The 12,596-nt window shown below is 42.2% G+C and overlaps 1 protein-coding gene across 1 annotated transcript; it reads left to right on the top strand.

Annotated features, from left to right (window-relative positions):
• Positions 1-528: 528 nt before the first annotated feature.
• On the top strand, positions 529-11,930 carry pks1 (polyketide synthase 1). The gene is made up of 6 exons (XM_060920830.1): positions 529-577; positions 658-811; positions 1,907-2,067; positions 2,257-2,460; positions 6,172-6,353; positions 6,453-11,930. The coding sequence occupies exons 1-6, from the start codon at positions 529-531 to the stop codon at positions 11,928-11,930; spliced, it is 6,228 nt and encodes a 2,075-aa protein (XP_060776813.1).
• Positions 11,931-12,596: the final 666 nt, after the last annotated feature.

Raw genomic sequence — 12,596 nt, 5'->3', positions numbered from 1 at the left:
GGCAACTACTTTTAAATGGTCACTGCCCATACTGTCTTTAAAGAACAAACACTGAGGAAACTGATATGTTTTTTGGGGGTTAATTTTCTGCTTGGTGGTTTTCTTATCAGTGATGCGTGATAAAAGCTCTTTTAACTGATCAGAATTCTATAATACCACACTGTATTATTGGAGGTTGGAGAAAATGCCTCCATTATGCCCCCTTAAAGGAAGTGCCTTTAAATAACTCTTCCCCCCCCCCCCCCCCCTTTGCCCAGCCATGCAATTAATGGCTTTTGTTTCAAACCACCTTAATTGTGGGTTGCATGAAGAACCTGCATGTAACCCAATACCCCTCTGTTGAGAGAAACTTAAGTTGAAACAATTCTCGTGAATAAGCAAGCTTTATAAAGGCCCTGAGATGGAGTGCAGGCATGGATGTGGGCATACATACTCTGGTTTGTAATAGGAACACAGTGATGATGAAGCTGTATATAGTGTGGTGCCAAAGCTTTCATCTGCTAAAGAACTGTTGTTGAGACAAAGAGCATGGATGAAGATATTGCTATAGTTGGCATTGGGTGTAGCTTCCCAGGGGGTAAGTGTCAATTCTTTCCACACAGATTCTTCCCCGAGTATTGTACATAAATACTTATGATACATGTGGCACCCTTGCAGGTGAGGGACTTGACAATTTCTGGAAAGTTCTTGTTGAAGGGAAAAATTGTGCTGTGGATATTCCAGAGCAGAGATTTGATGTAACACAGTGGTACAATCCTGATGACACCATTCTTGGAAAAATACAGACTACTAAAGCTGCTTTCATAGATGGGTAAATTATTTTTATGGTTCTTCTTCGTCGTCATCATATTCTTTGTCTTATTCTTATTCTTTCTTATTTTCCTTGTTTGTTGTCTTATTCTTACACTTGCTAAAACTTGTTTACTTTTAAGACTGTTCTATTCAATTTAAAGTGCTGTCTCTAAAAATAATTATAATAGTGTTATCTGGGGGCGGCACGGTGGTGTAGTGGTTAGCACTGTCGCCTCACAGCAAGAAGGTCCTGGGTTCGAGCCCCGTGGCCGGCGAGGGCCTTTCTGTGCGGAGTTTGCATGTTCTCCCCGTGTCCGCGTGGGTTTCCTCCGGGTGCTCCAGTTTCCCCCACAGTCCAAAGACATACAGGTTAGGTTAACTGGTGACTCTAAATTGACCGTAGGTGTGAATGTGAGTGTGAATGGTTGTCTGTGTCTATGTGTCAGCCCTGTGATGACCTGGCGACTTGTCCAGGGTGTACCCCGCCTTTCGCCCGTAGTCAGCTGGGATAGGCTCCAGTTTGCCTGCGACCCTGTAGAAGGATAAAGTGGCTAGAGATGATGAGATGAGTGTTATCTGGGTTTTTTTTTTTGCTGTGAGGTACAATCTTGTAAATGATAAGAGAAAAGGCTTTTGTTCTTTCAGCAAACAGAAGCTGAGCTTATAGAATGACTGCGATTAACACGCAGTGACAACTTTAATTGTAGTTTATCTCTGTTTGTATGGCATTGAGTACTTATTTAGTATTTATGGATCTTGGCTACTTACACAAAAGCCTGTTTAAATAATCCTGTTTGTTCCTTGGTTGTAAAATGTTTTTATCTTTAGAATCATGCAATAATTTTGGTCCCATAAAATGGGAGAATGTTTATAGATAGGAGTATAATTTGTACACAGTTTAACTAATCTGGATGTACACACCGTTATGTATGAACCTTTCTGGAGTATTGCACAGAATTTGCTATGTACTTCACTTTCTTTGGAATAATGAGTAGAAAAACATAAATAAAAAGTCAACGATAGTATGTATGTATGTGTGTGTGTAACAATTTGATTCTCTCAGATACAGAAATTAAAATATTAATTATGAGATATTCTGCTTCTTTTCTGTCAGGTTCAATGAGTTTGATCATAGGTTTTTTGGCATCTCTGAAGCCGAGGCTAATTTTATGGACCCCCAGCAGAAGCTACTTCTGCACTGTTCCTATAGAGCACTGGAAGATTCTGGCATTCCCATGGAAAAAATCAGTGGGTCCAGAACAGGTGTTTACATAGGTAATAATAACAACAACATTTCAGTATATCTTACTATTTAGTCTATCAGTGCAGTGACAGCTTTATGAGACCACCACAGAACAGGTAGGCTATTATTTGGTTGGTGAACAATTCTAGTCCAGCAGTCACTGATGTATCAGTCAAGTGCAGCAGCTGTGTATACATATATTCTCATCATGCTTTTCTCAGGGCTCATGAACAGAGATTATGAAACACTACTGAACAACAGCCCAAGTACAATAACCCATTACAATGGCACAGGGACAGCTATGAGTATAGCAGCCAACAGGATCTCCTACACATTCAACCTCACTGGGCCTTCATTTGCCATTGACTGTGCCTGCTCCTCCTCCCTAGTTGCAGTCCACTCTGCTTGTCAAGCAATAAAACAAGGTAAGACCTTTCTTAACTTAAATTACTGCAAGGCTACAGCCCCTTTGGAGAAGATGTGTGACCGTAGATACTGAGGCTAATAAAAAAATAAAGCCCAAACTCTGGACATTGACCAAAGTTCTATCAGTGGCGATGAGGCTTTTGCAGCACAACAAAGCTGTGCATTGTTTCCAAGACACCTTTAGTGTGTGTGTGTGTGTGTGTGTGTGTGTGTGTGTGTGTGTGTGTGTGTGTGTGTGTGTGTGTGTAAATTATAAATTCTTATGCTATCTGGTCTCTGCAATAAAAGCAAATAGCTTGATAACCCCTGATAATCTGCACAGGTTAATTTTTCCAGCACCACTGTAATAGTATTACAGCATTAGTATGTCTGATTATTGTCATCTTTTATGACTATTCATTTATTAGGGAGGGTATGGGATGTGCTTGAGGAATAGAAAATCCTTGAGAAATTAGTTGGATGGTCTGTTATTTTGTCATGTCCCCCCCCCCCTTACTGTAATTTGTTATAATTTTTTTAAACATCTGCTCACTACTCAGCATTATTTGCACATTGTAGATACTCCCATATCCATTAAGCCAATTTGCACTATTTACTCCATTTGCACTATTTCTGCTTGTGTGGTTTAACTGTATTTTATAACTTGTGTTTTTTTTCAGGGTGGTTTTTTTTTTCTTTTCAGTTTTTATACTCATTTTGTTTGTGTATTTTTCACACTGAGGGTCTGGGAGAAAGGATATTTCAATCCCGTCTATGTCCTGTACATGTGGCAGAAATGACAATAAAGTTGACTTGACTATTATATGAACTGCTAGATTTGCCATGATATGAATTAACTAGATAAGCTTATAAGACAAATAATTTTAGAACATTCAAGTTACAAGCTGCGAGGTAACCAGTGGTAGGAAAATGTTTTATACACATTGTAATATATATACATTCACTGGCCACTTTATTAGGAACACCCATACACCTGTTGTTTTATGCCGTTATCTAATCAGCCAATCACTTGACAGAAACACAATGCATAAAATCAAACAGATACAAAATCAAGTGCTTCAGTTAATGTTCACTTCAAACATCAGAACGGGAAAAATTGTGATCTCTGTGACTTTCACTGTGGCATGGCATGGATTAATGTGCCAGATGGACTGGTTTGAGTACCGTAAATCCTCTAATATAGGCCGGGGCCTTTATTTCACTCAAGTGCATCTTGGTCCAGGCCATTATTGGAAGGAGGCCAGAATTAGAGGCAGGCCTCTATTTCTATTTGAGCAAAACAGACTACCAGTGGAATGAATAAAAACGAGATTTTGTGTCTATTTGAACCTATAAAATAGGTTCATTTATTGAAAAAGTACAGTTACCATAACGGTATACAGAACATTATCAACAAATACCGGTAATTCAGACATCCTTTCCAGCAGCTGCAATTTTTCTGTCAAATTTTCGTCTCTTCGCTGCCATGGTAAACACCGTTAGCCTGCTGGTGACTGAAAACTGAAGTCTCACGTTCGAGTCAAGTTGATGCTTGGTTGCCTGGTTACCACCAGACCTACTGGTAATCACAATCAGGGGCGCCTGCAGGGTTGAACTGTAAGGTCCGCACTAGCGGTGTAATCCCCCCCCCCCAAAAAAAAAACGCTTGCGTGCTGCAGTTTCTATGAAGAGTCGATCTATAGGCTTATACACAAAACAACGATAGAACTTTAACTTGAAATTGAACAATAGCCTTCCATGAACACAGGCTGATATTTGAACAACATATGTGAACTACACACGACAATAAACAATAAACTCTTTATAGCCTCGATTAGAATCTAGTGAACTTGCTCAGCACTACCGCACGCACGACTCTGACGCACACTGTAGCGCAACGTGGGGTACACAGACTCGCTGAAAAACTCCTCGGGTATTTTTCTGAGTTTACCGAAAATCAGAGTAGAAGGAGCCACCCACCCTCTGTCTGGTTTGAAGCGGTTCTGTAGGACATTGAGCTTTACAGAGTCCGGTGCACATTTTAAGGCATCTGGCTGAAGTTGACCTATGTGTGATAAATGTGATGTCAGTGATAGCGGGCTGACTCGTGGCTCATTAGTAAAGCTATCTGATGGCTCATTTGTCAGCAAGGTGGAGCAACCATCTACTTCTGATCGTAAGGGACATGGGGAGATGTAGGTGTTCTTATATGAAATTCACTGGATGTATGGCTAGTTTCAAACTCAGAGGTAGATGAAGGCAATTCCCTCAAAGGAACTGAGCTCGCATCCAGCTGCAGCGCACTGCTGCTCGGTTGCGGAGGAGTGGAAGCTGCCGGTGCCGTGTTACTAGCTGATACTGGAGAGGACTGGCAAGCAGATGACACCCCTGGATCACTGCTTTTGGACTTTTTCGTAAAAGTCTGAAACAAGCTCGTTTGTTTCAGGGTTCGTTTACTCATTTTTGACTCGCTTCTCAATAAATTCTCGCACAAGCTCTGACTACTGACGATTGTCTGTCTCCGTTTCTCAAAACTGGAGAGAATCTCAGTGGTGCAAGAAAAGTATATCTGCATTGACCAATGAGCTTTCTTGGTCACGCACACCCCGCCCACTCCTGAAGCACACAAATGCGCCGGCACACACACGTCTCTCTCTCTCTCTCTCTCTCTCAAATTATGTTGCATTGCCAAAGCATTCAGGTAACAATTATAATTAAAAAAAAAAAAAAAAATCTCTCTCCCCCGGGTGGCACGGTGGTGTAGTGGTTAGCGCTGTCGCCTCACAGCAAGAAGGTCCTGGGTTCGAGCCCCGGGGCCGGCGAGGGCCTTTCTGTGTGGAGTTTGCATGTTCTCCCCGTGTCCGCGTGGGTTTCCTCCGGGTGCTCCGGTTTCCCCCACAGTCCAAAGACATGCAGGTTAGGTTAACTGGTGACTCTAAATTGAGCGTAGGTGTGAGTGTGAATGGTTGTCTGTGTCTATGTGTCAGCCCTGTGATGACCTGGCGACTTGTCCAGGGTGTACCCCGCCTTTCGCCCGTAGTCAGCTGGGATAGGCTCCAGCTTGCCTGCGACCCTGTAGAAGGATAAAGCGGCTAGAGATAATGAGATGAGATGAGATCTCTCTCCCCAAGGTACGCCTAGTGCGTACGGCCATACGCCTGGCGGCGCCACTGATGTCTTTCAGATCGGAACGATTGTGTAAGGCCACTATGATCTCAGAAACATCGTTGGTTATAGCCCCGGCCTGTATTAGAGTCCGGCCATTATTTACCTCCTCCGACAGCGAGACCGCCCAATATTAGAGTCCCGGCCAGTAATGGAATACAGGCCAGTATTAGAGGATTTACTGTATTTCAGAAACTGCTGATCTCCTGGGGTTTTCACACACAGCAGTCTCTGGAGTTTACACAGAATGGTGCGAAAAACAAAAAACATTGAGTGAGAGACAGTTCTGTGGGTGGAAATGTTTTGTTGATATGAGAGGTCAGAGGAAAATGGCCAGATTGGTTTGAGGTGCCAGGAAGGATATAGTAACTCATATAGTAATCACGCTTTACAACCGTGGTGAGTAGAAAAGCATCTCAGTATGCAACCGCAGAAGACCACATTGGGTTCCACTCCTGCAGCCAAGAAGAGGAATCTTAGAATCAAGAACAAGTTCCTATTAAAGTGGCCAGTGAGTGTATATTTTTAATCCTCTTGGTTTAGGACATATTTTTTCCTCCCTCTAGGTGACTGTGAGATGGCACTTTGTGGAGGTGTTAGCTGTATTCTTGAGCCACGGGTTTTTGTGGCTCTCAGCAAAGCTAAAATGATTTCCCCTGAAGGCACCAGTAAACCTTTCTCCAAAAGAGCAGATGGATATGGTAGAGGAGAAGGCTGTGGGATAATTCTTCTAAAGACTTTGAAAAAAGTGAGTTATTTTTAATGATGTTGGCATGATGGATATAAAAAAAAAACATTGACTGCATATTAAACTTTTATGTTTAGGAAATTTGTATTATTTTTTAAGGCTCTACAAGACCATGATCATATTTGGGGCATTGTATGCAAAACAGCAGTAAATCAAGATGGCCACACCGTCACTCCAATCACAAAGCCATCTATGGTCCAGCAGGAGGAGCTGCTCAAAAGAATCTATTCTACAGGGACCTACCTGTCTGATATCCAGTACTTAGAGGCTCATGGGACTGGGACTCCAGTGGGAGATTCAGTAGAAGCGGACAGCATCTCTAGAGTCATTGCCAAGGCACGACCCCCAGAGGTAGGGCCACTCCCTATTGGCTCAGTTAAGAGTAACATTGGACACACAGAATCTGCAGCAGGAGTGGCAGGACTGATTAAAGTACTTCTGATGATGAAGCATGAAACCATTGTACCTTCAGTGTTCTACTCTGAGGAAAGTTCGAGCATAGATGTTCAGGCTCTCAATCTAAAAATTCCCACCAAAGCTGAAAAATGGCATTGCACTAGTTTCATGGAGAGACTGGCTGGAATTAATAGTTTTGGTTTTGGGGGAACTAATGCACATGCTATCATCAGAGAATACAAACGTGCTACACCCTCTAACTTAGAAAGGTCTGGTTCAAGAAAACTGTTCCCATTGTCTGCTGCCACAAGTAAATCCATTGAGATGTGTATTGCAGACACTTATCAAAGAATCAGCACAGAAGATGAAGTTGACCTAACAACTCTTTTGTATACATCAGCATGCCGAAGAAGTCATATGAAACACAAATATAGGAAAGTGTATGTTACGACATCTCTTTCAGATTTCGAAGAGCAGCTGAAAACTAGCCTAAACAAGAAGTTTGATGCTATTAAACCAGACCCCAAGGTAGTCTTTGTCTTCTGTGGGAATGGGGTTACATACAGAGGAATGTGCAAGCAGCTCCTGAAAGAGGAGCCTGTTTTCAGAGAAAAGATCAGAGAGGTAGAAAACTATTTTCAGATTTACAGAAGTACAAGCATTTTACAGAAGATAGCAAGCAGCTTTGACAATGATGATTTGTCAAAGCCAGACATTGTCCAGCCCCTCCTTTTTGCCACTCAGGTTGCCACAGCTCACTTGCTAAAGCACTGGGGCATCAGACCAACTGCTGTACTAGGGCACTCTGTTGGAGAGGTTGCTGCAGCCCATTGCTCTGGGCTTTTGTCTCTAGAGGAAGCAGTGAAAGTTATCTATTATCGGAGTGTTCTGCAGAGCAAAGTCACTGGCGGTAGCATGCTTGTTGTTGGTAATATAATTGTGTCAGACATTTTGAAAATTCTTCCAGCATACTCAGGGAAAGTGTGTCTAGCTGCTTTGAACAGTCCTCTGTCATGTGTACTATCAGGTGAGAAAGATGCTATTGAAAGTGTGCACCAAATGTTAAAGAACTTGTTTAAGGCAAAGAATATGTTCCTTCATGTTTTGGATGTTCCTGCTGCCTACCACAGTCATATGATGGATCCAGTACTGAGTCAAATTAGAGACAGCATTGGGTCTTTAAATCAACATGAAAAGGAATGTGAGTTGTTTTCGACAGTAACCGGAAGGACGTGTAGTCGAGGGGATTTTGTAACTGGTGATTACTGGGCAAGAAATATCAGATATCCAGTTGCATTTGAACAAGCTGTAAGAGCAGTGGCCAGTAATAGGAAGAACATAATCTTTGTTGAGATTGGCCCAAGAAGGGCTCTGCAGAGGAACATTGTGGAGACATTAGGAAATGACACAGTAGTGCTCTCCTCGATCCAACCAGACAAAGACCAAGATGCACTACTTACTGTTGTATCCAAACTCTTTGAGCTTGGAGTCAATGTAGACTGGGACCAGTTCTATAATGGCTTTCAGTCACCACCAGCTTCGTACCCAGTCTATCAGTTTGATTGCCCTAAAAATGATGTATACTTTGAGGAAGTAAGACATGGTAATGAGGTGATGCACCCATCCTGCACCCATCCCCTGATAATTCCCCATAAACGTAGTAACAGAATGTTCAAATGCAATCTGTCATTAGAAGCCACCCCCTACCTTTGGGAGCACAAGAGCAATGGTATAGTCATTGCTCTGGGTGCCCTGTACACTGAACTGGCTTTGGCTTCTGTCATAGAATCTGTGGTTCCAAAGATACCTCTCTCGTCACTCCAACTTTCAATAAACTTTCATAATTTGCTTGTTCTTAGTAAGAGCTCGCATTGTCTGAAAGTGCAGCTTGAGCCACATGAGGACAAGACTTTGTTTCAGATACAGTCCTCTGCTACAACACATGCGTCAGGCACCATTGCTTATAGAGAAGGACCAGCTGTGCCTGACCACCAAGACATTCTCTTGGACATTATTTCAAAGAGATGTCCATTAGTAATACCAGGGGAACAAGTATATGTTTTGCTTAACCAGGCAGGGTTTGAGTATGGCCCCATCTTTCAACAGCTGGGTGACATCCAGTATGGAGAGGATTTCAGAGAAGCAGTAGCCAATGTCAGGATACCAGATCAGTTGCTAACCCAGTTTTACAAGTACTGCTTGCACCCTGTTGTATTAGATTCTTTTCTGCAGATGACCTCTGTTTTAGGCCTCAGTAACAGCACTGTCAGACATGGATTTCCTTCTGCAATTGGCAGCATGGTGATAACCACACCTCTGTGTAAGGAAATGGTTATATATATGAGGCTTACTCAGGAGATGCCAGAATACGTTGAGGTATGTGGATGCTTCACAGACAGAAAAGGACACACACTGATTGAGCTGAAGGATGTCAGAATCACATTTGTAGGAGACAGTGCAAAAGTTACTGACTTTTACTTCTTTCATAATGAAAGATCCACTGTCCCTACTATTACCAGCATACACAGCAAACCAAAAGCTGTTGTCTTTGAGGATACTTTAGGTATTGCTAATGCTCTGAAGACATACTTACATCCATCATCTGTATTTTTCTCTCCTGCTGATGTCAGTTTATCTTGTTTGCAAGTTCCAGAGTTTCTATTGAACTTGGATCATCATAGAGCTGATATGGAGAAAATTATCTTTATCTGGAGCTGCCAAAACCTCAGTTTTCTTAAAACCCAGACCGTTCTGGAACAGTTGGCTGACATTTGTGAGCTTTACCGTCACATTGTTCTAACTTTGAGGAAGTGCAAGCACTTGCGTACTCTTCATGTCATAACTTACAGATCCTCTGAAAGCAACGTTGATCACATTAGTCCAGGATTTGTGCTATCAGGCATGACAAGGGCCTGTGCTGCTGAGTTGTCAGAAATTTCCTTTCAGTTGATAGATCTTGCCACAGTGTCAAGTGAGAACATAAAAGCACTGGGTTATGTAATTTGCTCCTATAAAAGCCACGAGTACCCAGAAGTCATGATAAGTCAAGGGCAGGTCCAATCAACAGTGATAACACGAACAGCCCTTAATAAAATAGCTGAAGGTGTAAACTCAATATGGTCTAAGTGCTTTACATTACAGATAACCGACCCATATGAAATGGCTTGCTTGTCAGCCACACCAACTAATGATGTACTTAACTTCACTGATGGAAGAAATGTCGAGGTCCAGCTCTGTAAAATTTGCATTCACTCCTCAGACTATTTTCCAGTCAGTCTGTCTGACCTTAAATTTGGTCAGACACTATACTGGAACAAACACACATCTCAGAATCACAAACTTTTGGCCCTTGACTTTAGTGGGACTGTAACAGCTGTGGGGAAAGATGTAAGAAAATTGAAAGTGGGAGACCAAATAGTCTCCTGTTACCCCACTGTAGCAGCCTCTAAGGTTACCCTTCCAGAGGATGCTTGCTATAAAACAAAGAAACTTCAGTTTTTGAAGGACACTCCTTGTGTCTCTTACGTTATAATTGCTTGGGAGATTTTGCACAGTGCGTTACCTAAGGTCAAACAGAACAAAACACTGGCTATTTTCTCAACAATTCCAGACTCTGCCCTGATGAAGGTGTTAACTGCCGCAGCGAGCAAGTCAGGATGGAATGTCATTACAGAACTGGAATTGAATGGACTTGGCCAACATTTAGATCAGTGCCCTGTTTTTGTCCTTATACCTCCTTATGATCAGTCATGCGTGGTACAGTTTAGCAGTGAGGCCAATGCAAAGCACATTTTTCTTGTCTGTGACAATAATGCACCTCCAACAAGCATACTTCCAAATGATAGTGAGAATATGTGCTTCCACTTTGTTAAACTCTGCAACATTTTTCAGAAATCTCATCTCAAAACACAGAGTTCTGATGTACACAGATGGCTAAAAACAATGCACTTGGACAGCAAATTTTTATCATTACCAAGCAAGGCTTTCCAGCCTACCCAAGCTGAAACAGAGAATGTTGGCTCATACTTCACTGCTAAAACTATATCCTTGATTGTTCTGGATAACAATGGGTCTATGATTGGAAGATCTCAAATATATTTACAACCCAGACCAATACAGCTCTTCTCAAAGACTGCAGTGTACATAGTTTCAGGTGGTTTATCTGGATTGGGACTTGAAACAGTCAAGTTCATTTCACACTGGGGTGGAAAGTGCATTGCTACACTCTCAAGGAGTACTCCATCTGAGGAGACACAGCTGCATATCAACAACCTTAAAAAGAGATATGGGGTATGTATAATCACTCTCCAGTGTGATGTGTCTATAACAGATGAAGTATTGGAAGCAGTCACTGTCATTGGACAAAACTTCCCTTCTTGTCCAATAAAAGGAGTTTTTCACAGTGCTGCTGTGCTACATGACGGGCTACTTGAAACACTTAATAAGTCTCTCTTTGAAAAGGTCTTGCGTCCAAAGGTCAGTGGTGCACTGAACCTTCACTACACTACTCTAAACAGCAAAGTTGATTATTTTGTATGTTATTCATCCATCTCCTCTTTTATTGGCAATGCATCCCAGACTAATTATGCAGCAGCCAACTCATTTCTCGACACTTTGTGTCATTACCGGCGTAATATCGGACTTGCTGGACAGTCCATCAATTGGGGACCTCTTAAATTAGGGCTTCTGTTCAACAAAGCAGATTTTCAAAAATTCTTAGAAGCCAAAGGTTTGATGACAATGGAGGTGCCAGAAATCCATGAAGCATTAAAGCACTGCTTATTGGAAAACAAGCCTCAACAAGTTGTGTGCAAATTTAACTTCAGAAACTTGAGGAACAACATTCTCTCTCAGAATGCCTCTCTAAAAGTCCGACTAGCAGCATTAACAGAGAAAGACTTAAAAGTCAAAACACTGAATGAGTCCAGGAAGGATCAACTGTCATCTTTTGATGATTATATTAGAGGTATGGTAGGTGACATTTGCAATGTTGATGCAGATGAGATTGAAGCTGAAACCTGCCTTGCTGCACTGGGGATTGATTCAATGTTGGCCATGACATTGCAGAATAGAATGTTTCAAGATATTGGTGTGAATATTCCACTTGCTACTTTACTCGATCCTAACATTACTCTGAACTCACTGGTTACACTTCTAAAAGAAAGCAATGATGAAAAATAAACAACATAAAGGAAATACATCCTTGTATCTTAACCTCCTAAGGCCCAAGCTGTTTTTTTACATGCATTTTTTATTTCTCTTTGCTATTTGGGCTTATTAGAACCTCATCTCATCTCATCTCATCTCATTATCTCTAGCCACTTTATCCTTCTACAGGGTCACAGGCAAGCTGGAGCCTATCCCAGCTGACTACGCGCGAAAGGCAGGGTACACCCTGGACAAGTCGCCAGGTCATCACAGGGCTAACACATAGACACAGACAACCATTCACACTCATATTCACACCTACAGTCAATTTAGAGCCACCAAGTAACCTAACCTGCATGTCTTTGGACTGTGGGGGAAACCGGAGCACCCGGAGGAAACCCACGCGGACACGGGGAGAACATGCAAATTCCGCACAGAAAGGCCCTCGCCGGCCACGGGGCTCGAACCTGGACCTTCTTGCTGTGAGGCGACAGCGCTAACCACTACACCACCGTGCCGCCCCTTATTAGAACCTGATTAGAATAAAAACTAAGCATCATCTTTTGATAAGATGTACTTTTAGAGAAAAAGTATGTCCACATATTTGGATTCTTGTTCCGAATTTCCATAAAGTGCTGTCCACGCATGTGACCGCTAAGCCCTAGGAGGTTAAATCTATGCTGATTATTTGATCAGTGA

The sequence above is a fragment of the Neoarius graeffei genome, chromosome 5 (genome assembly GCF_027579695.1).
Source record: "Neoarius graeffei isolate fNeoGra1 chromosome 5, fNeoGra1.pri, whole genome shotgun sequence".
Taxonomy (NCBI): Eukaryota; Metazoa; Chordata; class Actinopteri; order Siluriformes; family Ariidae; genus Neoarius; species Neoarius graeffei.
The sequence above is the reverse complement of the archived record's forward strand: the minus strand, read 5'-3'. Positions and strand labels throughout refer to the sequence as shown.

What these genes read in the sequence shown, in the direction of transcription:
- pks1 (XM_060920830.1), top strand. Translation starts at nt 529, where the DNA reads ATGGATGAAGATATTGCTATAGTTGGCATTGGGTGTAGCTTCCCAGGG. An exon ending in CAGAACAGGTGTTTACATAG is followed by an intron (nt 2,068 to 2,256) that starts GTAATAATAACA and finishes TGCTTTTCTCAG; the next exon opens with GGCTCATGAACAGAGATTAT. An exon ending in TTCTAAAGACTTTGAAAAAA is followed by an intron (nt 6,354 to 6,452) that starts GTGAGTTATTTT and finishes TTATTTTTTAAG; the next exon opens with GCTCTACAAGACCATGATCA.